General features: G+C 42.3%; 2 protein-coding genes across 2 annotated transcripts in view; one reads left to right on the plus strand and one right to left on the minus strand.

Moving 5' to 3' along the window:
* Positions 1–70: 70 nt before the first annotated feature.
* racgap1 (Rac GTPase activating protein 1) lies at positions 71–11358 on the minus strand. The gene is made up of 17 exons (XM_085782754.1): positions 11205–11358; positions 10266–10371; positions 9954–10156; positions 9719–9858; positions 8759–8828; positions 8601–8654; positions 8287–8364; positions 7848–7965; positions 7146–7288; positions 6683–6847; positions 6486–6581; positions 5131–5329; positions 4551–4656; positions 4049–4181; positions 2162–2291; positions 1411–1510; positions 71–1152 (listed from the first exon to the last, which is right to left on the minus strand). The coding sequence occupies exons 2-17, from the start codon at positions 10348–10350 to the stop codon at positions 1074–1076; spliced, it is 1899 nt and encodes a 632-aa protein (XP_085638880.1). The 5' UTR covers positions 10351–10371; positions 11205–11358; the 3' UTR covers positions 71–1073.
* A 1882-nt stretch (positions 11359–13240) lies between these two features.
* LOC146985027 (inactive dipeptidyl peptidase 10) overlaps positions 13241–23197 on the plus strand; it is a 36653-nt gene continuing 26696 nt past the window's right edge. The window contains exons 1-4 of the mRNA XM_085782770.1: positions 13241–13437; positions 20486–20600; positions 21501–21596; positions 23059–23153. Coding sequence (XP_085638896.1) covers positions 13399–13437; positions 20486–20600; positions 21501–21596; positions 23059–23153 — 345 coding nt within the window. The 5' untranslated portion in view covers positions 13241–13398. The remainder of the gene's footprint in view (positions 13438–20485; positions 20601–21500; positions 21597–23058; positions 23154–23197) is intronic.

The raw sequence follows: 23197 nt of genomic DNA on the forward strand, positions 1-23197 counted from the left end.
CCACTGTCTTCCTCACATTCGGGATGTTTTCAGTCCCTGAGGATTTCACAGAGAAGACAGGAGACGTTAATGCGAATGTTAGAAATGTATTTTTATAAATGACATGAATTTCAAAGTGTGCGTCCGTGCACAAAATCTGCACCAATAGTTTATCAAATAATGCCGCAGTAACTCAACTGGCTAATCTTAATAAGTAATTACCTTTTTGTCTCCCATTGTACAAACATGACAAAGAGCTTTAAACATTGACGGAGCAGAAACAAGATCTGAGAGATCGCAGCAGGAGACGTTGACCAGTCAACGGTGTTCCTGGTTGATCGCTGGCAGTGCACGATAAACTGTCCTTCAAGACTTTCATTTTTTGTCCTCCTGATAACAATCAACAGTATCACACTCATTAAAGCTTACAGAGGAAGATCAAGGTCTCCCCACTGAGGTGCTGTAAATTCTGCTAAGTAGTTAATAAATGAAAACAGGACAGGACAGGGTTCGTGAGTCTAAAACCAAACAGAAACAAAATGCATAACATTGAAACTAAAAAAAAGAAAAAGCGACAATTACATTCAAATCACGACCTAAAAATGAAATGAAATGCCTACGAACGACGAGCTCTTCAACCTCTGAGTGACACATGAGTTGAAAAACTTGTCAAAAGAAATGATTACATTTTTAGAAGCACACCACAACAACACAACTGTGCACACGACAGTACAGTACGTATTTTCACTTGTGAGCACACTAAAGAAGTTATACAGCATGTTCTCGTGTGTTATGACGGGAGGCGAGAACGTTGTTAAATATTTAGCAGAAGCATCTTCTATAAAAGCCACAAGGTGTGCATAGATAAGAAAAAACCTACTGGTTGGTTATAAAAAAGAAAAGAAAAGTAAAACAATCCTTTTACAAACACATAAAATCAAAATACCACTCTTATGATTGTGAAATATTAATGAGTATAAGTACACAGAAGAAGACTACGGTGTAGGTGCTTTACAGCTGCTGTAATAGCAGTACCTTATGTTATGTCTTATGTTATTGCGGTATGGATGAAGGTTGTTATATGGAGCTTTGGATTATTTGAGGAGCGGAGAAGCAAAGAATTTTCCTCCTTGACGAGAGAATCCGACTGCAGATTTGCTCTTGCTCCCAAATCTGCAACAAGGAGTGAAACATGACATTTAATGACACTGGAGGAGTCACGGTCAATAAAGTAGTGTGATTGCAGCATAATGAAATACCGTACGGTAGATTAACTCGTATGAAAGATGCTCAAAGAAATCAGCTTTTATAGAATAGAAAGAGTCGTTCTAAAGCAAATTGATCAATAGGTCATTGATTGCAAAAGAAACAGAGGAGTGGAAGCCGTGCAGAGTGAGTGGAGGGAGCTGCTGCTGCTGCTGCTGTGTTTACCTGGGCGTCAGAGACGACTTCATGCGCTGAGACAAGGAGCTGGAGGACGGCGTTTTATTGAGCTGGTGCTCCGGAGTGGTCAGAGGTCCCAGCATGCTCGCTGCAGCAGGACAAACATCACAGTCAGTGTGAGCCCAAGTCCACACCGGGGTTGTTATAGTTTACTAAGACTAGCAGGGAAAACATAATTTAATAAACTGAAATAAAGATAAAAATGACAATTTGAAGAACTAAAAAACTACAGTGAACAATGCAAAACTAACTCAAACTAAACTGAATTGCGGATAACATTATAGCTTAGTTTCAGTTTTCTTAGAGATGCTGAAGTTGCAGGAAGAAAAGGCCACAACTCAATTTAAAGACACTGAACAAAAATATAAAACGCAACACTCCCATTTTTCATGAGCTGAAGTTTGAACTCAGAGATATAAAATGTTTTCTCTGTACACAAAAGAATTATTTCTCTTAAATATTGTTCATAAATCTTAGTGAGCACTTCTCCTTTGCCGAGATAATCCATCCACCTCACAGGAAAAACTAAAACTAAACAAAAACTAGTCAATTCCTCAAAAATAAAAAATAAAACTGCTTAATCACTTGAACTAAAACTAAACTGAAAAACAAAATAAAAATAAAAACGAATGAAGTTTTTAAAACTATAATAATAACCTTGGTCCACGCTACACAACTATTTGTACACAACTACACACAGAGTTTAGTGTGTTGGGTGGGTGTGTGTGGTGTGACCGACCTCTCTCGGGCGTGGCGTAGCAGTTTGCGTTCTCGATGATCAGATTGTCCAGATTGGGAGCGTGACCGAGCTCCGCCATGACGAACTGGGCCCAGTAATCCACAGGCAGAGACAAGAGACGCTCCACAACCTGAGCAGAGACGGATTTAAGTCAAGAAGTGAGAGAAAGAGAAAGAGAAAAAAAGAAAAAAAAAGAAATAAAGATTAGGGATGTTTCTGTGTGTTGCATCATCTCTCTCCCAGCAGCGACACGCAGCTTTATGAAGACGCCGGGAGCGAGACAGAGGGGAATTATTCAAAAAAAAAATCAAGTGAACGGTCCTGTGATGATTTTCTGCAGTGTAATATTACACAGCAAAGAGATTTTTTGGCGGTCTGTAACTGTGGGGTCTCTATTTAAAAATGGCACAAATCTCTCTGCTGCCAATTGTGATCATGATGACTCAATCTTTATTAAATTATAAAGAGGTCATCTTGACTTTAAGATGTGAGGAAAGTCAAATTTGAGTTTTATTCCAGCAGCAGAAGCAGCAGCAGCAGCTATACAAGCAGCGCTGGAGTCAGATTGCCTGCACCGACACGAGGGACTGGCAGTGAACAGTGATAATGTTACAGTGATATTCAGCTCCGCTCTTTACACTAGGTTGTTCAAATTAAAAGCAATCACCGGCAAAACATTGGCTGGCTTTTACTGCGACGAGGCAGACGATGGAAACGCAATATATCTGTAACAGGTGAGCGCCGACGGGGGATTGTTCGTTGATGAGGCCTCTGTGTGTGTGTGTGTGTGTGTGTGGGGGGAAAAAATAAACCCAAGGCAGTCGTCGTTTTGTTTTTTTTCCACGGCCACGATGGGACAAAGAAGCAGCAACGACAGCAAAAACTCCTGAGCCTGGGAACCAACTACGTTTTACTGCGGTGTCGTGAACTACTCTAGGGTTCCCACTCTTTTCACACAATCATTTTCCAGGACATTTCTACAGACATGTTGTTATAATACATATAATAATACATCTCCCGTCCCATTCATGCTTTGGAGAAATCAGTTGTCAACTTATTTTGTACATGATTGTTTCTATGTTTATTCCTCTCTCACCCCCAGAAGTCTGATTTAAAGATGTGCTGCCTCATGCTCGCAGTCCAGTACTGGAAACATTCATCAACTCAAAGTCTCTACAGATTGAATGTGTATTTGTTTTGCTGCCATTCTTATAATCGTAGTTTTTCAGTTTGTTTGTTTGGTTTTTTAAATCTCTTTGCTCTATTTTTGTTTTGTTTCTTTTGTTTGTTTGCTTTTCTCTGGTTTCTGTTTTTTGTCATGCTTGTTTCTGCTATTTCTAGCTAATATGATACCGGAAGACAAAAAAAAATTGATCCAAAAAACAAAAACAAAGAAAAATCAACTAAAAGTCTCTAGTTTTATCGCTGGGCACTTCTTTGGAAAAGAAATCCTTAGTGGGGTCTGAAAAAGTCAAATAGATAAAGCTCTGGTAGCTGATATCACAATTAAATGTGATAAATCATTTTACAGGACAACTCAAGTTTTTTAAGGACATTTGACTTTTTTTTTCTTATTTTCATGTCAACCATTTTCAGGTTTTCCAGGACGCATGGGAACTCTGTATTCCCATCATGGCCGGTATGAATTTTAGATCACGGCTGCTCAAGTCATGAGAAACAAAACCAGTTTTAAACACACACACCTGAGGCTCTATAGTTGTATTTCTGACCAAGAGCTGCTCAGCAAGTGTGATATCAAACCCCATATGCCGTAACCACGGTAACACGCTGTCTGCAATGGCTGAAATTGCACCCATTACTTCACAGCTTTCTGTGTAGTAATAGAGCGCATTATAACTAAAGAAATGAATCGTTGCTGCGTCTCACCTTAGGTTGTCGCTTGGTGTCCTGCAGGATCGTCATGGGGTCGGGGTTGGGAACCGCGTGACCCACGATGGTCGGACCGAAGACTCGGGCCAGGTTACTGATGTCCATCCTAGTGTCCAGACTGTCAGCAACTCTGCAGGAGAATGTCAGATTCATTCATGTAAACCATACTGTCACAATCTGCAGCGTGGTAACACAGGAATTTCTAAGAAAAAAAACTGTTCAGTCTAAAATAATCTGATGAGTAGATACGGCCGAGCTGTTGATAAAACTCGGAGCACATTATTTCCGCCTGAAGCGATTTAACCCAATTAAATTTCCTGGATACAGCAAAATTAAAAAGTCAATTACAAGGATGGAGTCAGGCAGGAACATGATGCCAGGCATCAAAGCCTCGTGAAGGCTTTTCATCAGCTGCACTGGGGACACGATGCATCACATGGAGCACTTGGGTTTTTCAGTGAGTTATTTAGAGGAGAGAGAGAGAGAGAAGAGGCCAAACCTCTGAAGGTGAAGGACCAGGAAAGCCAGCGTGTCTCTGTTGGGCTGCGGCAGGTCACTAATGGTTTGGTACATCAGAGCGATGCTGTTGTCGTCATCTGAAACCTCTGCGAGGCGAACAAAGAAAACAATTTTGTCAGCAGAGACCCGAGAAAATGGGAATGAGCGAATTCGATAACAACTTGAAAAGAAAATACATCTGAGTCTTGAGTTACAAACAAATACTAAAAAATGCAAAGAGACTGAGAGATCAATGTTTTTGTTGATTCCAGGCCACTTCTCGCCTCAAGTTTCCTTCACCACTCAGAACAAAACAAAGTAGAAACCTGCATTTAATGAGTCTGCTGGGTACATTCCTGCTGTCTATTAAGAAGCTACACAAGGCTGTTGTTATTTCAAGCTCCATTATAGATTTCTTTCATTCTGTGTGCTGGTGCTTTCAGCTGTGTAGCTCTTCCATCGACGGAGACTACAACCAACACAAGCAGCTTTTCTTACACCGCGGTCCCACACACGCACACGCACACGCACACGCACACGCACACGCACACGCACACGCGCACACACACACACGTACGTACCGGCTGCGTCCATGAAGGGACGGTTCAGGCGGAAAGTGAGCAGAGGCTCCTTGAGGTTCCTCAGGAAGTCCTTGAGGAGGCCGGTGATGGCGTTGATGTCGTCCACTTTGCTCAGCACGGGGACCGTTTTGCTGCGGAGGAATTTCTCCTTCAGATCCTTCACCGTGCGATCGGCACCGGACAGACGGTAGAGTCCAGCCTGAGAGGGAAGTAACACAATCATCAATTATTTAAAGTTTAATTTTCTGCAGTGAACTCGTGCCCCCGAACTACGGCTACAACTAATGATTGTTTTCACCATCAATTAACCCGGAAGTGAATTTGCGGAGTAGTTGGTCTGTAAAGTGTTTCCAAAAATGTAGGTTAAACTTTCCCACAGTCCAAAGTGATACGTTTAAAATAACTGTGGTACTCCATCAATACTAGTCCGATTGTCTTGGTGGGGCATTTGCTGAGCACTATCATTATCACAGTGGCATGTATTGATGTTTATAGACTGTGTGATTACACAATCCACCAAACTTGTAATTTTGGTAACAGACAGGAAGTGTGATGGGAGGGCAAAGCCTTCACCCGGGCCAATATTAAAGGGATGCTACACCTAAAATCGATAATTCACCAATTTTCTACTCACTGTCATGCCAAGGAAGGGTTTGGAGAACTTTTGGAGTTATCAAAACACTTAAGAGTTCCGGCTGGCAACGGATTTTCATTTAATGGCGGCAGACAGAGTTCAGAAAGTTCTCCAAACTCTTCCTTGGCATGACAGTGAGTAGAAAATTTGTGAATTATCGATTTTGGGTGAAATATCCCTTTAAGTAAAAGAGATGCAACAAAGACAATATTGAATATATGTGAATATGCAAATATGTTTATTTGTTTCTGCTATTGAAGAGGAATTTCCCTCCAAAGATCAATAGTTATTCTGATGCTATTAATTGACCAACTGATTTGCCTCATCTGCTCATTACTGAACTCCATCAAATAAAAACTATTGTACAGTTAAGAGTGATGAAGATAAACAAAAAAAATAAACAGAAAACTTAGTAAAAAAAAAAAAGGAACTTGAACAGCTTAGAAAAATGCCACAGAACAAAAGTGAGAAAGTAGGACAGAAGCAAAACAAAAACAAAACAACAACAGAAAGCAGAGATAGCAGCAGAGTCACAGTTGGAGTCCTTCCACAGCTCAATTACAAAATTTAATCTCCCAGGAACAGATTGTTAAATCTTAGTTACAGCTCTCCGTCTCAGTTTAAGAGGAAGGCGTTAAAAGCCACTCCTGGAACGTGGCGCTTCACAGTCTCGTATTTCATCGTGTTATTATTACAAGAGGAACACGGCGGTGGCGCTCACCTCGTGCAGGCCTCGCTGCTCGATCTCGCTGATACAGTGGACCACGAGAGGAGGAATCATGGGGGACGTGTCGGGGACGTAGTCTGCAAGCACGCCCTGGCAATCAACGAGAAATGGGATAAACTGTGAGAACTTGTGCTAAAAACAAAAAAAAATTAGAAAGCTAAACTTGTACTTGTGTCTGTATCATCACACACCTCCCCGATTTTGACCGGCGTGGCGCCCAGGTTGGGGATGCATGGCAGAGGGCAGCGCTCGCGACACTCGGGGTGCGACACCACGCGGCAGTCGCGGCACTTGAGTGAAATCTTCCCAAACTTGATCCTCTTCCCGCAGGGAACGCAGGATTCAGGCTTAATGACCTGTGAAAGACATTAGAAAGCACTTAAGAGACGGGGAGAGATTGTAGATCCACAGCTAAACCCACAGATTACACTTCATTTTATTTGATTTATGAACCGGAGTAAATGCACTGCAAACAGCACGAGCAGCGCTGATGCCAAAGCGTTTCTAATAAATGTTCTCTGGCTGAAAAAATCATTATGTAAAAAGTCTGAAAACAGATGATGAACAAATAAGATAAACTCAAGTGACAGATTTTTATCAGACTTTATTGGAGGAGTTTTTCTTAAATCCATAAAGAAAATGTGTTTTTCTCACCGTTTTGGACACAAACTCGTGAAGTCGGACTCCTCCGTTGCTCTGTGGAGTGCTGGGCTGGGCTCTTATCTCTCCCTCAGGGTTGGCAGGCTGCTTGAAGACGTCCACAGACTTGACAGATTCAGAGTCCCACTCCATGGCAGCTGAACGAGGAGAGATAGGAAATCAATATCTGTGTGTTACAGACCATAAACATCCTGCGGTTATCAGAAAAAATACTGTTGAATCTCTGCCGCTGCACATTCAGATATCAATGGAAATAAAGAGAGGATTTTACAAATGCAGATGAGTGTTAACTGAATCTTTTTGGCTTGAAAACATAAGTGCATTGATTTAGTGGATGAGGACTTAATATGAGCAATAACTGGTCAATTCAAAGAAGCCAAAGGTGCATCACCTTGACTTTCAAAGTAAAATTGTCATCATAATAGATTACATCCAAGATTAACAATATCATTTCAGGCAGAACAATGACAAGGTTTTCAATCAGTGACTTTTAACTTTTAATTTTGTTTAATATATCTGTCCTCAACAGGCTCAAAGAAAATGAGTCTCTTGGCCCTAAAATCAATTAATTCACTTCTGTCTCAACTAAATTAGATGGATGAGAATTAAGTGGATAATGGATGATGAGCTGGGAACCATTAGTCTTGTATGAAAAAGTACCCAAGGATATATCTGCCATGGTAATAGATGTTTTACCGGTCCTTCTCCTGCTGCGGGTCCAGTAGGGGACGGCCTCGATGGTAGAGACGGCCTCAACGGGTCCTCCGTTAGCAGGGACGGTCACTGTGGTCTTCGTCACCAGGGTCTCATTTCCCTGCCACAATAATAACAATAACAATTTCTTAAAAAGCTGTCAAAACACCAACATATAACTTAACTATGTCCAAGTCTGAATGTGTATTTTAAGAACTGGTTGCAAAGCTGCTTTTATTTGGCACACATGATGGAATAGCTCACACATTTCAGATGGTTTTATCACATATTCAATTCAATTCAAAAACACTTTATTTCCCCCAGGGGGCAATCTAAAAAAGAGCATGAAAGTAGCTTTAAAAGCCAACACAGATTTAAGGACACATACTTCAGTGATTAAAAAATGATGAAGATGAGATAAAGACTGAAACAAAAGCCCCACCATCTCTGAAGTTCTGCCTGTTGACCGAGACTTTTTGGAGGCAACTGGAGGACCATCCACATGATTTCTGGAGGAGCGCTGGAATAAGAATTGCAGACATGAAAATTAAACCTCCAGTCGACATAAAACCAGCCTTCAAAAAAAAAAGTTTAATAGAGAATAGAGTTTAATCCATGGCGCTGTTCAGGCCGCCATATTTGAGTCACAAAAACGACTCCCCAAAACCAATGGGTGACATCACGGACGCTACGTCCATTCTCTTTACAGTCTATGAGTTTAATAGAGGTTAAGAGCACATGTAGTTGAAAACGTACCCTTTTTTCTCGTTTCTTCAGTCGCACCGTCCTCACAGTGGAAGAGTCCCAGTCCTGTCACAGAACAAGCAGAGCGTCATAATCAGATTTCAGGAGTCAAATCATTGCACTCTCATGCTGCTTTAACTCCAGAAGACGCTGACAAGTGAATTACTTACAAGAGAGTCGTCTGTTTTGTCGTAGCTGATGTCTGACAAGATAGAGGCGGACTCATCTATCGTCATCAGTCTATCAGAGGGAACAGAAGAGATGGAAAGTCAGTCAGCAGCGTTTTCCCTCTTTCAGGAGTTTCATTACCAACTCCCGACACATTTGCCCCTTTGCAGACAGTTTTATTTGTAATACCATTCTTTCAAAGATCCAATTTAAATGCAGTCGAAGGCTCAGGGTGATTTGAGAGTGTTGGTACAGTCAGTGCATTCAAGTGATAAATAGATGGAGATGAATGATAACAGATGGGGAGAACGACTACTCTGAGTTTAAAGTTAGCTTGTGAATACAGAGCTGTACTGCATCCAATCTCAGGTGTCAGATGTTCCCACATGCAAATGAAACCCTCCCACAGGGGTGAACCGCCATCAGGGTTGTTGTTGCTGCTATTTTGCCATATGGCTCCAAAAAAAAAAAAAACAGCTAAACTAGCGGACACACAACCAATATGGTAGATTTAAAAACAACAACTCTAGAAGCCCTTCATGGCCAGAAACAGGAACAATATGTTGTAGGAACTATAAACATCCTGTAATTTTATTTATTCAGTTTAATGTTTATTTAACAGGGACAATACAACATTGCCACAGAAAATGGGAAAATGTGATGCATGTAAGACATCTAGCTTCAGCTAATTTGCAGTCTTTGTCCCTGGTCAGGCTTTCGAATAGAATAAAATATACTGAATAATACAATAAGTAGGCACCATGAATAAATAAACACAATTGCAGCTGTAAATTTCAGATTAAAACACAAGTTACATCTAACATTAAACATTAGTGAAGTGCTGTACTGACAATGACTTGTGAGAAATTCTTCTACTTCTGCTGCTTGAGCCAGTGTTTATTTCACACTAAACCTCTTTAGTTCTGTTTGATTTAATTTCTGATAGATTGTGAGTGTCTTACCTGCGGCTGGTGTTCAGATTGGCTGCTGCCTGACAGTTTGTGTTGAGGAAGGCCAGAGCCGAGCGCTGCTCTGCACTCAGCTGGATGCTGTTGGATCCTTCGGTGATCAGAAGCTCCCGGATCAACTGAATTTGACGGTCCTGGATTAAATAAAAAGTAATGCACATATTAAAAAACTTCTTCAAAGCTGAACATTATGAGCAAACAGAGACAGAAATACGACCCGACAACATACCAACTTCTCGCAGTCGGCCTCGGCCTTTTGCCTGCGTCGGATCTCCACGTCCACTTGGTTGCGAGCGTGTTTCAGTTTGACCTCCAGGGCTCCTCTCTCCGTCTCTGTTTTCGTGAGAACCTCTTTGCAGGATCCTAGATCCAGCTCTGCCCGCAGCCATTTGCGACGGCAGTCATCAAAGTTGTGTACCATCTGAATGAAGTCTGGGGGGAAGAGAAGTGTACATTAATGTGGCTGCTGCTGTCTGTGTCGGGATCTGTAGGATCGGCGTGAAATAATGTGTAGTAAAGATAAAATCCATAAAGTACTCACTGGGTTCAACGTTCTCATTGAGGAGGTCAACTTGTGTCCTCAGCTTATCATGTAAGCTCTGGAGGTTCAGCACAGCAGTATCCATGATGCTCTTTGACCCAAGACCCTTGAAAGACATGCATTGAAATTTAAATACATTTAATTCATGAGATGAAGATAATACAAATTTTTCAGGCATTTATTGTCTTATAGTTCATTTTAAACCATCAACATTATCATTTGAATATTCATCTAGCAGCTTGAAAACATCCCCAAACACACAGTTTAAACAACTACAACCAGAGACAGGAAGATAAAAAGGAGGGGAAGTCCTGCAGCAGATGGTCAGACCCCCACAGAGCCCTGATCCAGCATCATGAGTCAGTCTGGGATTACATGAATTTACAGAAAACACTGGGGCAGATTAAATATACAGAAAAAAACTGTAGCAGGTTGTCCAACAAGATGTTTTGCTCATTCAACAAAGTGGTTTTAATAACAGGTATTTTAACACTAGTGCTGTTTTTAAAAGGCTGATCACTGCAAGTACTGGTTTTATTTTGGTGTTTCTCTGTTATTAACTGCTTTTTATATATGATGTCACTTGATAAATACAAACTTTTCACTGCATTATGGTGTCTAGAACTTAATAAATAACGTTAAATACACAATAAGCTGGTAAGTAGCTGATTTTCAGACATGTTATCCTACAACGTAACGGCATCAAAACATCCCATAGTCGTGTAATACACACAAGTTTATTATCTATTCCTCATTTACCATTGTTGTTTTTCTTATTTTCAAACATGTTACTTTACGGTCTGTGTGTTTATTTAATTAAACCGTTAAAAAAAAAAAAGGAAGAACCCGGCGGTTAACGTTACGTCCGGTCAGACGTTGGCCGTTAATGTTTGTTTCGTCGCCGATGTTAAACAACATTAGCTGCTAAATGTTACCTACCGTTACCCCGGGCTGTGGAGACGTTACGGTGTAAAATCCTCTCCTCGGTGTTTATCTGAAATCTCTCTCCGTTTTCTCTTCTTTTTTTGTTGTTTTGTTTAGTGCGCCGCTTGTTTTACCGTAAACCACATCCTTCCGCAACCGCAGCTTCACTGAACCGCGTTGTATTTCAAATTTCGCCTTCAGCCAATGAGTGACGAGCACCGACGGAAGCTACTTCCGGTACTTTCAAAATAAAATAGAAAACAACAACCTAACCTTGGACCTTCGTGCGAACAGACCATAATACATCCATGGAACAGACAGACACAGCAAGTAGAAAAGTGAATATTGAATGTATTTTAAAAGTAACACATTGTAAGTTGAATAATAACCAAAAAAGCAAACGAATAGCGAACCAAAACAGTCGAATCAAGGAGAAGAAAACGTTACACTTCCTGTTACAACCTTCAAAATAAAACCAGCGCTAATGAATGAATGGGCTTATTCTTGTATTTTGGGGGCGTGTAGGTGGAAAAATAACGACCTCAACATTTCAGTATACAAGTCACACATTTGTTCTGGCTGTAAACCACCTAATCCACTTTACATGTTATGTCTGCATGTTTTGCTTTTGTAGTTGTTGATTATTGATAATTAGCTGTTGATAAATAGGACAAGTAAAATAAAATAATTTCTTTGTCTTACCAACAGTAAAAACCCCAAAGACAAAGGGCATTCACATATATTGCCAAACAACTGTGTTTTTTTTTTCTTCATTTGCTTCTGTGCCTCAGGAGTTTAAACTGTCAATAACTGGGGGTCAGGTGCATCAACCACCGTTCATTCACACCGTAACCGTTTATTCGTTACGTCCGCGGTGTAAAAGGCCGTAACGCAAAGACGCGATTAGGCGCGAGACGCGGTAGACGCAACTTTTTTTTTTTGCGACGCAATACACTCGATTTCTTTTGGGCGACGGGACCATCGCGTCTTCGTCTCTTTCATGTTTGGTGGGAAGACCCACAAGGGGCTTCCCACCAAACACGAGGAACGCTTTTTTTTCGCTCGAGTTGTGACGCGCGACCGAACGCGAGATACGCGATTTTACGCTCGTTTTGACTCGTGTCAAAAAAAAAATTCACGAGCCCGCCAACAACTTTTTTTTTTTTTTTCAAAGGAGGTTCAACTGGACTTAGTTATTTGTCTAGGAAGACGTTTCACCTCTCATCCAAGAGGCTTCATCAGTTCATGTAGCATCTGACCAGGCTGGGACTGGTCCAACTAACTGGTGTGGAGACTCAGTATAAGTCCAGTTGCTTTCGATTTAACCTCCTTTGAAATACTATGACCTGGACAAATGAGAATATGCACAGACCTACAACAACATTTCTGCTCTCATCAACCATGGTTGAGGTCACAACGCTGCGCTGTAGCTGCTCTGGAAGAGTTCCGGGCTGATGAGCTACAGAGACTTTAGAGTCTAAAGGAGCAGTGCGTCGCTGTGTCAGACTGTTTGGATTTAATGAAGAAGCTGCACAGAGTCAGGTGAGCAGAAGCTGCCCCCCCCCCTCAATAGACCTGAAAAAGCACTAAAATATTCATTATTCCTGAATAGTATCATATTGTTTCACATCTAGATAATGCATTTGTAAGTATTGTAACATGGTAATGTAATTGAACCAATCAATCAATCAATCAATCAATCAATCAATCAATCAATCAATCATAGCAGCAACATGTAAATGTTTTATGCATAAAAAATGGCAGTTAATCTCTCCCTGTGTTATGTAGCTCACATGTAATCACTGCATGTTGTTGGCTGTGTGTGGTGGTGGTGCTGGTGGTGGTGGGACTGCTGAAGCAGCTCAAGTCCTCTCGAGTCTACATGATCCAACACCGTGTCATGATTAATTTCTGAGCCAAATCGATAGCCTATAAACAGACAGAGTGGAAATGGACGAATGAGTGAACGAGTCCTTCAAGCTCAAGAAGAGAGGGAGAAAGAGAGAGAGAGGAGAGAGAGAGAGTACCAGCCCAGAGGGGTGGGGGGGAAGAGAACAAACTTGCAAGAAGAAGCAGAGCAGCAGAAAAAGGCTCCGCAGACAGACGACGGTGCAACAGTGCAGCTGCTCGGCGGCTTCCCAGGCTTCACAGGCGGCAGCAGCAGCAGCAGCAGCAGCGGAGCTTGTTGCGGATCTAAACCAAACCAACCATGATCGCCACAACTCAACAAAACATGACCACGGAGCTGGTACGTGCGCCTGTTTGTTGTTGTTTCTGTTAGTTATTGTTGTTTTGTTTTGTTTTTTCCTTAAATTGTTTCATCCCTACTTGTTTTTTTTTATTTTATTTTATCAGATCCAGTCTCTGTGTGTAAGGTTTGGGTGCTGTGTTGTGCAGCATGAGGGGGAGTTGGAAGGAGGAGGAGGAGGAGGAGGGGGGTTCCTCATCATGTTATGCCCACAATGCGATGATTATCGATCAGCGTGTTTGAGCCATTTCGCCCATTCAGACTTTCTCGTCAATATCAATCTGGTGGACACCCCGGGTCCGTGCACTGCGGTGCAGCCTGCTGTAGTAACTCGACGTCTCCCTCTCTCTTTCTTTCTTACTCTAATCGCTTTTCTGTCCCATCCACACTTTTATTGCACAATGTCTGCATCTCTCTCTTTTTTTTTGTCCAAGACCTAATCAGATGTAATAATTTGTCCCTGCAGACTCACTCATGTCCTGTTGTCCTGCACTCTGACAAAAAGAAAAGGGGGGCTCACTCACACTCAACATCAGGCTGCACTGGATGATTGATTATCCCTCTGCTGTTGTGTAGGTGTATTGGCAATGAACAAAGACTGTATGAACCAACATCTTCTGTTTGATGCACACACTATTACAATCAGCAGCCATAATGACAGAGGCACACAGTCAATCCTCTCTACATTATCATTCACCACCAACACCAACACCATGAATATAGCCTATACAACACTGATTGAAGTTACAGTGTTATTTTCTGGTTCAGTTAAAAGACATGTCACCTGTTTTTTTTCTGTGTAAGTGCACAGTTTCAGATATTACATGGAGATGCATGTTGTGGCATCATTAATGGTATTAATGCCTGATTTATTCAGAGTTCTCATCTAATTATTCATGATTATTTAATCAAATATTTCCCCTAGATATATTTGCATTAGTAATAATTCATACGCAGCGTTGAAGAACTTTTCTCCTGCACCATTGTTGCACAAATGTTGGTGTAGTGATTGTGTTTATCTACTGGGCAGTGAAACGATGTAAAGAGACAGTGCCAAGTCGACTAATTAAAAGATCTCATCAAACTGCCACTGTTCTTGGAGAGGAGCTTCAATCATGGCGATCATTATACTTCTCAGCTGGAGGGGAAGTGTCGGAGGGGGGCCACAGGCCGAGCAGAGTTGAGTTATTAGTTGAATTATGTCGTCGATGAGCTCGGGCCTGTAACACGACTTACACAGTGATGTCTGACGCTAAGTGACACACTAACCTTCAGTTGGTAAATGTGATGAAACCACAGTGAAACTTATCTGTGTAATAACAATCTCCCTGCAGCATTATTGTCTCCTCAACAGTCAAGGGGACCACACACACACACATCAGGGGCTGCAGCCGGGGGCTCGTATATAGACGATCCATTACCTGCAAATGTCGCAACATCTCACGTCACTGCCTCCAAATCAATACGCTTTACACCCAGAAAAACAATTAATGAGGCAGATTATTCATTCAAAGGTTGTGGCTTTAACTGGATTCACAGGTTGTTGAGTTGAGTGTCTCTCTATTTTGTCTGTTTGGTGGGGAAGATGCATTGATGGAGGGAATAATGTGGTTTTCTAAGTGTGCACTGTGCTTCAGGTGCAACTAAGTATAAAAGCAATATCACAATTTTCATGGTCACAGAAACATAATGCTTTAGTCCTGGCTCGGCTAATCCCTGGCATTAAGGAAGAAAATTTAAAAAAAAAAGTGTAATTGGTTTCTTCTAAGGCGCCATTGTTTTGTTTTTTAATTTTCATCCTCAGCACTGATAATGTGGCAATATGACACAGTGAATTCAAATATTAGAAAGCATATAAATTTGCTGATGCAGCATATTTCAGACCAGGGGGGAGTCTGAGCTATAGGGGGGAAAGTGATGTATTCTGTATCATATATCACTCTAACTCTATACAACATGTCACCCACAGCTCCACCACCACCACCACGTGTGTTTTATGGATGCTGCTTGTTTCCTGAGGCAGCAGCAGCAGCAGGAGGAGGGAGAGAGGGAGGACTCTGAGGGAAGGCTCTCTCTCTCTCTCTCTCTCTCTATCTAGTATGGGACGCTTTTTTTGTAAAGTAGCTACATTTTCTTGTGCGTGATGGAGAGAGCGTGAAAAGGAAAGAGGGCAGTGAAGGCAGCAGCAGCAGCAGCAGCAGCAGCAGTAGAGGCTAAAGAAGTGGCAGCAGCTCTTTCACTCCACTGTGGCTTGTGCTGCATTGTCTGGCAATGGGCTCGAGGGCAAAGAGAGAGAAAAAAAAAGCTGCCCAGTTAGTCCCATATGGTGTTGTACACACCACCACCTACTGCTTTTCACAGATAAGACGCTCAAAAGGGAGAATCAGTGCTGCAGTGTGTTCAAGGCACATAAATTCCTCTGGATGTGATGAAAGATGGGCCCGAGATATGAATCAATATGAAGCTCTAGTATCTCATTACTACCAGCTGCTTGGTTACCATCTCCTCTCCACCCATGCTCAAGTTACAGCAGCCCGTGCTCTAATGACGGCTTTCATTTTAAATGAAGCAGTGAGAGATATTGACAAGGTAATATATACGTGGGTTACTTACTAATACACAGCTTTCCTTTCCCTTGTGAGCAATTACGGTCAAATCATTAGAATCGGGAGCATATAGGCTATATATTGAGCGCTGCGTGTGTCTGCCAATAGATCTCCACCTTTTTTATGGTGGTGGTTATTTCATTGATGCCTTTGCCAATGTCATGCATGTAATAAACATCAGTGCATGATGTTAAAGGAGGGAGGAGGAGGAGGGGGGATAGAGAGATGCAAATTCAGAACCAGGATCCCCAAAGCAGCATGCAGTCAGTGGTTCCCCTCATTCTGCCGCATGTGATTTATTGTGGGATTCTCCGCACCTCAAAGACACAGAAGATGGAGTTAAGGAGGTCTCCTGAGCCTAATTTATGAATTCTTAGCACCGCCTTCGACTCTGTAGCAAAACAGTACAGTAGCTGTGTGTGTGTAGATTGAGTAAATTGTGTTTGGTGTGGCTTTGCTTTTCTTTACTGTGCAAACTCAAATCGATACAGTTGGACTTGTTTTGTTTGATTTTTTGTGTGTGTGCTTGTGCTGCTGCAGCCTGTTAGTTTATATAGTGTGTGTGCAGATTGAGAGTGAGTGTTTTTGAAGCTGACGCGGTAGAGAGAGAGAGAGAAGAGAGAGGTCAGAGTCGGACTTGACTGTGCACATGCAGGTGTCTCACCTAAAGGGAACTCAATAGAGGGTGTTTATCTAAAAGTCTCCATAACAGCTGTATTTTCACTATTATTAATCATTTCCCTCTCTGCGACTTACGACTTATCGATTTCCTTTTTTTTTATTTTTTTGGTTGTAGTGTAGTGAAACTTCCCAGAGCTCTGCCGGAAAATGTAAATGCTCTCCTTTCTTTCTCTCATGCAGTTCTGCCTGGTTTGGCAAAAAGAAAGACAGAAAGAAAGAAATCCTCTCAAGGGGATTCCTTCAAGAGGGTTATCCATAAACACACAGAGACCCTTGATTTGCATTCATTGCATTGAAGCATTTAGTGTTTGACTGGCACCTCCTCCTATAGGCTACTCCTCCACCCAGCTCCTGTGGGACCATGGGGGGCAGGCGGGATGGAGAACATGCTCCGTTTTCCGCTGGGTCAGCAGAAAAACCTGGTTTGAGATGAAGATACAGAGATTTGCTTGTCCAGTCCACCAGTGTGAGATAATACGGCACCGGTCCATCACACCTGTGTGCTGCTGCTGCTGCTGCTGCTGCATTCAAGTCCCCCTGGTGCATTGAGAACCAGCAGTGTTTGTTTATACCCCTTGGGAGTTTGCTTGCTTGCTTGCTGCTGCCTCCGTGCATCTGTACCTCATTTGCAAGTGTGACAAAACTCCTCGATTCGCACAAATGTGGTGATTCTTGCGGTCCGACTTGACTTGACTTGACGACGGACGGTGCAACCTTAATTGGAAGTGCGGTCTTAATGTCTGGGCTCAGGGGGGAATGAGCTGTTTCCATTACGAGGATGTTCAGCAGCCCTCGTGTTGCACGCTGTAATTAGAGGGTGGACTTGGAAATGAAATAGTGTGCGGAGGAAATCAGTCAAGCACAGGAATTTAATTTGAAATGTGTCTTTCAACTTATATGAGATCCTGGGAAGCACTATTTAATTCTTTCTAATCTGCTTTATGATAATGTAACCAGGATGCACGGAGCCATAGCAATTCATGGATAGTAGTAGTAGTTCTTTATATATTTATATATATCTATACACGGCCGTATACCCAAGGTGGGTGTAGCTATATATGTGATGAAATCCAATTCGAAATTCTCTGTATTTCAAAAAAAATTGTACCTGTTCAGTCAAACAGAAAGTGCTGAGGGTGCAGTGTGATGCAGTATTGACTGGATTCTATCAAAGATTCATAGACTACTGTAGGTTTCTTTATCTGATGGAAGGATTACACTGGTTGGCGGAGAGATTGGGTGCTGAGAGGGAGATAAAACTGAGCGGTAGAAAGGCCATAGAGTTGGACATCAATCACCCGGCTCAGCTCTGCTCTGCTCTGGAGACTTCTAACATCACTTTAAAAGTTGTCCCCTGCAGGTGCAAGTGGTAGTGGTTATAATTTGAACATGTTATGATGATACTGCAGCCAAGACGATCTATTAAAGATGAGACCTTGGCAGGAGTTCCTGCACTGGCAACCGGTGGTGGTGGAGGTATAAAGCAGACCTTGTATGTCTAACATTCATTCATCTTCCCCATAAGAGGTGAGAACTTCTCTGATTAAAATGTGAATCAAGGATTTAAGTAGAAGAATAAAGAAAACAACATGGAGCTGCGGAGTGAGTGGAGAGATCCCAGTGGTTCTGGTTTCGACTGAGCTGACCTTTAATCCTCCGTTTTCACTTTTCTGAAATGGGTTTTTTAAGATGTTTTGACTCCGGTTATGTAAGTCTTTAATAAACCAAGCGCCGCCGTAGGCTTTAAGACAAGTCAGTCAGGTATAGGCCTAGTAGTCTCCTCTGTGTGTGTTTGTGTAGCCTACTGCTGTATGGACATATGTGTGTGTGTTTTTAGAGAGGAAGTGCTCAGTGGGAGACGGTTTGTTCAGGCGAGTGTGTACGACAGCACAGATTCGGGGACAGCTGGTGTCACCCGGGGAGAGTACAGGAGCAGCAATCTGTTGTCCAGTGAACCACAGAGATGTCCTTCCTCCCTCCACCGGCTGCCCCTCTCTACTCACACACCACCTCCCACTCCCACTCCCACATCCACATCCGCGGCCTGGCCTGGCCTGGCCTGGAGGAAGGTGATTAGGTCCAACAAGGCTGCGAGATCGAGGGCGTTGAAGCCAAAGGGACGGGCAGCGATAATGAAGGCTGAGTTTTACGGCCTCTCTATGATTGAACTCTCACACTCCAGCGGGCATGTGGCAGCGGCAGTGGCAGCCCACTCATAATAAGGGGGAGCAGGAGTGCATCATGGGAACAGGCAGCACGCAGTCGTGTTTAATTGTGACGGATACGAACGCCGGCGTCGTTCATCATCAGCCCTGACAAGGACCTGAGCTGAATACGCTGTTGAGCTGTTGAAGAGGAACCATGCTGCAGGATTTTTAACCTGAACTATGCTACATTTTTACCGTAATTAAACAGCTTTGGAGTAATTGTGATGATTAAATAAATGACTTAAAGGTATAATGTGTAGGATCTATCGGTGCGGTTGCATATCGGAACGTATTCTTGATGTTGCATTCACGTGAAATCGGGCAGACGTCAGACAGACAACAGACGCTGTGTAGCCGATGTCATAACTGGCCCTCTGCGTTGTGTTTCTCACAGCCTGCCCTAGGTGGGGTTCGAACCCTGGTCTCCATGGCAGGCGACGATGCTAACCGTTTCGCCAAGAGGTTGACAACAGCTTGGCAAATGGGTTAGCACGTCCTTTATGGGTGAGTGAGTGCACATCCGTTACACTCACCCCCGCTGAACTCACTCCACCCAGGGCATCCGGGTCACGGCACCACTGTAGCCAATGTCATATCTTACAAATTGTAACATCATATATGATAAATTATGTACAGTTCTATTGTTTGCTTTCTCGCTGGAGTTGTTGAAAACAAATGCATAGTTCCCCTTTAACACTGAATTTGGAAAGTCCATCTTTTCTTCCTGTGCACCTGCAACCTGAACACTCTGCAAAACCATCTGAAACTTACCACACTTACTATCACTATCATTAGGACAATTTAAATCCATAACTACAGTTTATTTTACCTCCAACTGCTCCTGTTTTTAACTAGACTTTTCTGTTTTAAATTTTTCTTTGTCACTTTTACTTTTTGGTATTTCGGATATGCTTATCCTGTTTTGTCTTGTCTTGTCTTGGCTATAATAATAATAATAATAATAATAATAAAAAGCTGAAACATGAAGCTGCAGCTTCAACTATAACATTGTATGATACAGTCCCCTCTTCTCCCTTTTTTTTTTTTAATATAACACCTTGTTAACGACTTCATCCAGAGCTGCTGGATGAATAAATCCGGATCCACCCCCCCAAAAAATAAAAAAAGCCAAACTGTAGTTTCAGGCACCACACATGTCGTGACAACTTGGCCCCCCATCACTCATGCGGCGTGTGAAATGAGACGACGGCAGAGAAAAATTATGGTGTGGGCCAAGATTGCCTCCGCCTCAATTAAAGTCTCATCTCTCATATGCAACAATTTTATGCAGTTCTCATATGGAAAATTGGTTGTAATTCAGCAAAAGTCGCAGTGATTCTGAGGAGGGAAAAAAAACTGGTCTGGATCCTCTCTCCCGTGGGGGGCTCAGTGATATGCCTGTCAGGGAGGAATGTCTGTGAGACTGTGGAAATGAAGCAGCACTAATGTCCTCCTCCTCGGCTGTGCACACATTCATCACTGTGTTTGTGTGTGTGTGTGTGTGTGTGTTTGTGTTTGTGTTTGTGTTTGTGTGTGTGTTTCCTTCAATATCAGGACCTGGGGAGTACAGACGGCCCCCCGCGGAACTGGAAGGGCATAGGGATTGCCATGGTGGTGATCCTGGCTGTTATGTCTCTGGTCATCCTCTCCGTCATCCTCCTCACGCCTGGTGAGTGGAAATAGAGAGAAACAGAGAGAGAGGGAGGGAGGAAAAAATATAAAGAAGGTGAAGAGCTGGAGGGAAGTAAAAGCATCAAAGCGAAGAATGATTGTGAAGTGGAGAGTTGAGGGGATAATTTGACTTTCTGTGAAGTCTCTTTATTTACTTTACCGAGCTGAGATTTAGAAAGAAAATATCCATTATAGCTGCTGCAGCTGTTGGTGTAGCTGTAGCTTAGCTTAGCTTAGCACAAATGGCTGTAAACAGATAGGAACAGTTAGCTTAGCTCCAACCTGCCTCTGAGTCTGTATACACTTTATAACACTTAATTTATTGTTTGTTTATTTGTACATTAACTGCAGTTTAAAAGTTTCCTCATTTTATGGAGCGTTAAACTCTCAGCCACTTATTTCCTGCCTCCGAGCAGTTGCCAGGCAACCACGAAATAGTCTCTAAGAGATTATAATAGCTAACCCCTCCCAAAAATACAGCAAATAGATGTTTTTATACTTTCTTTTTTTTTTTCAAAAGTAGACAAACAAGATGTAATGAGTTCATTAGTGAGATTTAGATGTGCTGGCAGGTTTAGTTTGTTGTCAGTGGACGTTTCCCCCTGCGTCCAGGATTAAAACTAAATATCTAACCGTGCATCAGGAAGAAAGAGTGCTGCACAAAATGTCTGAGTTTTATTTTGCTTAAACAAGCCTAAAATGGGGGAAGGATCTTTTCTTTTCTTTTTTAACAAATGTTGCAAATGCTACAAACACATTAACAATGACATTGGGAATGCAAATCCAAGAGTGGAGCAGAAATATAGGCCAGGCTATAAATGTACTCAGGCTCTTCTTGTGTGTAAACAGTGAAAGACTCTGTGATGAACTCAACTAAATCTCTCTCTGCCCTCAAAAGACGAGTCTCACTTGTTACTCCGCTCCCATCTCACCATGGAGGACCTGGAGAGCGACGACTTCAAAGTTCACGACCCCAGCGTGGCGTGGCTGAACGGTGAGGAGCACACTGTAAAATAAACACATCAATGTTTCATGTCATGAGGGATGAAAGTAGTAGAGATGCAGAGACCGGACTGTAAACGTGTTAACGGATGATTACCGTTTTTTACATTCTGGACCTTATTTCTAGCATAAAATACGATCATTTACTCACCCAGATAACTTTGGTGTCATTACAAGTCGTTCCGATTAAATTAGATCCAACCGAGAGCCGCGTATCCGTATAATGCGAGAGCACGGGGCACGCAATGCAGCCTCTAAATAACACATCTGCTGCGAAACTCGTTCATTTCACCAATATTTTGTTATGATAGGCTAGCTCTGAGTCCGGGGTTAGCTGTTATCAGCATCCGGGGTCTGTAGGTTGACCTACTGACCTCTGACCTGGATGATGTCATCTCCAACCACAGCGCGGCTTGTTGCTACCGCTAATGCTATGGTCCATTTCTGCGTGTTTCTGACTTGTCAGAACAAAATGAGCAGCTGGACGAAGTTCAGCTTCCACAGGCTTCCTCTCCACAACCTGGACTCACTAAAGCTCTGGCTAGTTGCGCTAAAAACAGCTAACCCCGGAGTCAGAGGGGAATAGCACTAGCGTATCATAACAAAATATTGGTGAAATGAATGAGTTTCGCGGCAGATAATGTGTTATTTAGAGGCTGCATTCTGCTGCCCCATGTAGGCTACTCGCATTATACAGATATACGCAGCTCGAGCTAATTTCGTCAGAACAACTTGTAATGACAACAAAGTTATCTGGATGAGTAAATGATCGTATTTTATGCTAGAAATAAAGTCCAGATTGTAAAAAACGGTAATTATCCTTTAATTTAGTTATTTAAAAAAACAATTTTGTTCTCTGGCTCCCCCTACAGTTGCAAGGTGTAATTCCCTTTTAAAGCACTGTTGCAAGTTGCAAATTGAGTCCTATCAGTATCTGTTCTGTGGTATGAATTTACGTCTGTAATTACTATGGAACACTATTGTTTTTCTAATATGTAAAATAAAACAGACAAAAAAAAGTTACTTTTCCTGGTAATTAGTCAGTTTTATAATGTAGTAAGTAACTCAGTTACTTTTGGAGGAAAAGTAACTAGTAACCTAGTTTTTTTAGAGTAACTTGCCCAACACTGCATATGAGGTAAAATAGTTACATTGTGTTGCAATAACATGGGAGTCTATGGGGATTGACTCACTGTTGGAGCCGACCTCTGTTTAAAAAAGTTCACTTTTCGTGTTGGCTTCATTTTTCACCTTCAGAGGTCGATACTTGGTTCTGACCTTTAAACGACTCCTTTAATGACCTCACCTGAGACTGAGCCACTGTGTTGTGCAGGAGACACACACACACACAGTAGTAAATATCCCCTCTCCTCTGCCTCTGTGGATCCAAGTCGTCACTTTAACAATATAACAATAACACACGAGTCGACCTTGTTTGTTTTTGAACCCGCCAGAAAACGAAGTGGCTCTCCGCACCAGAGAGGGACACGTCCTGTCCTTTAGCCTCAACAACAACATCACCACGTCTCTGCTGGACAACAGCTCCCTGGTGAGTAACCACATACACAACACAACACAACACATAGAAGAGGA

The sequence above is a fragment of the Trachurus japonicus genome, chromosome 7 (assembly GCF_045865225.1).
Source record: "Trachurus japonicus isolate A0001 chromosome 7, Traja_1.0".
Lineage (NCBI taxonomy): Eukaryota > Metazoa > Chordata > Actinopteri > Carangiformes > Carangidae > Trachurus > Trachurus japonicus.

Bases quoted from the DNA above. Each gene is read 5' to 3' on its own strand.
- racgap1 (XM_085782754.1), bottom strand. From the start codon at position 10,350: ATGGATACTGCTGTGCTGAACCTCCAGAGCTTACATGATAAGCTGAGG. The intron at 10,157-10,265 runs GTGAGTACTTTA...TCTTCCCCCCAG, and splicing joins CAATGAGAACGTTGAACCCA to ACTTCATTCAGATGGTACAC. The intron at 8,365-8,600 runs GTACGTTTTCAA...TTCTTATTCCAG, and splicing joins TGAAGAAACGAGAAAAAAGG to CGCTCCTCCAGAAATCATGT.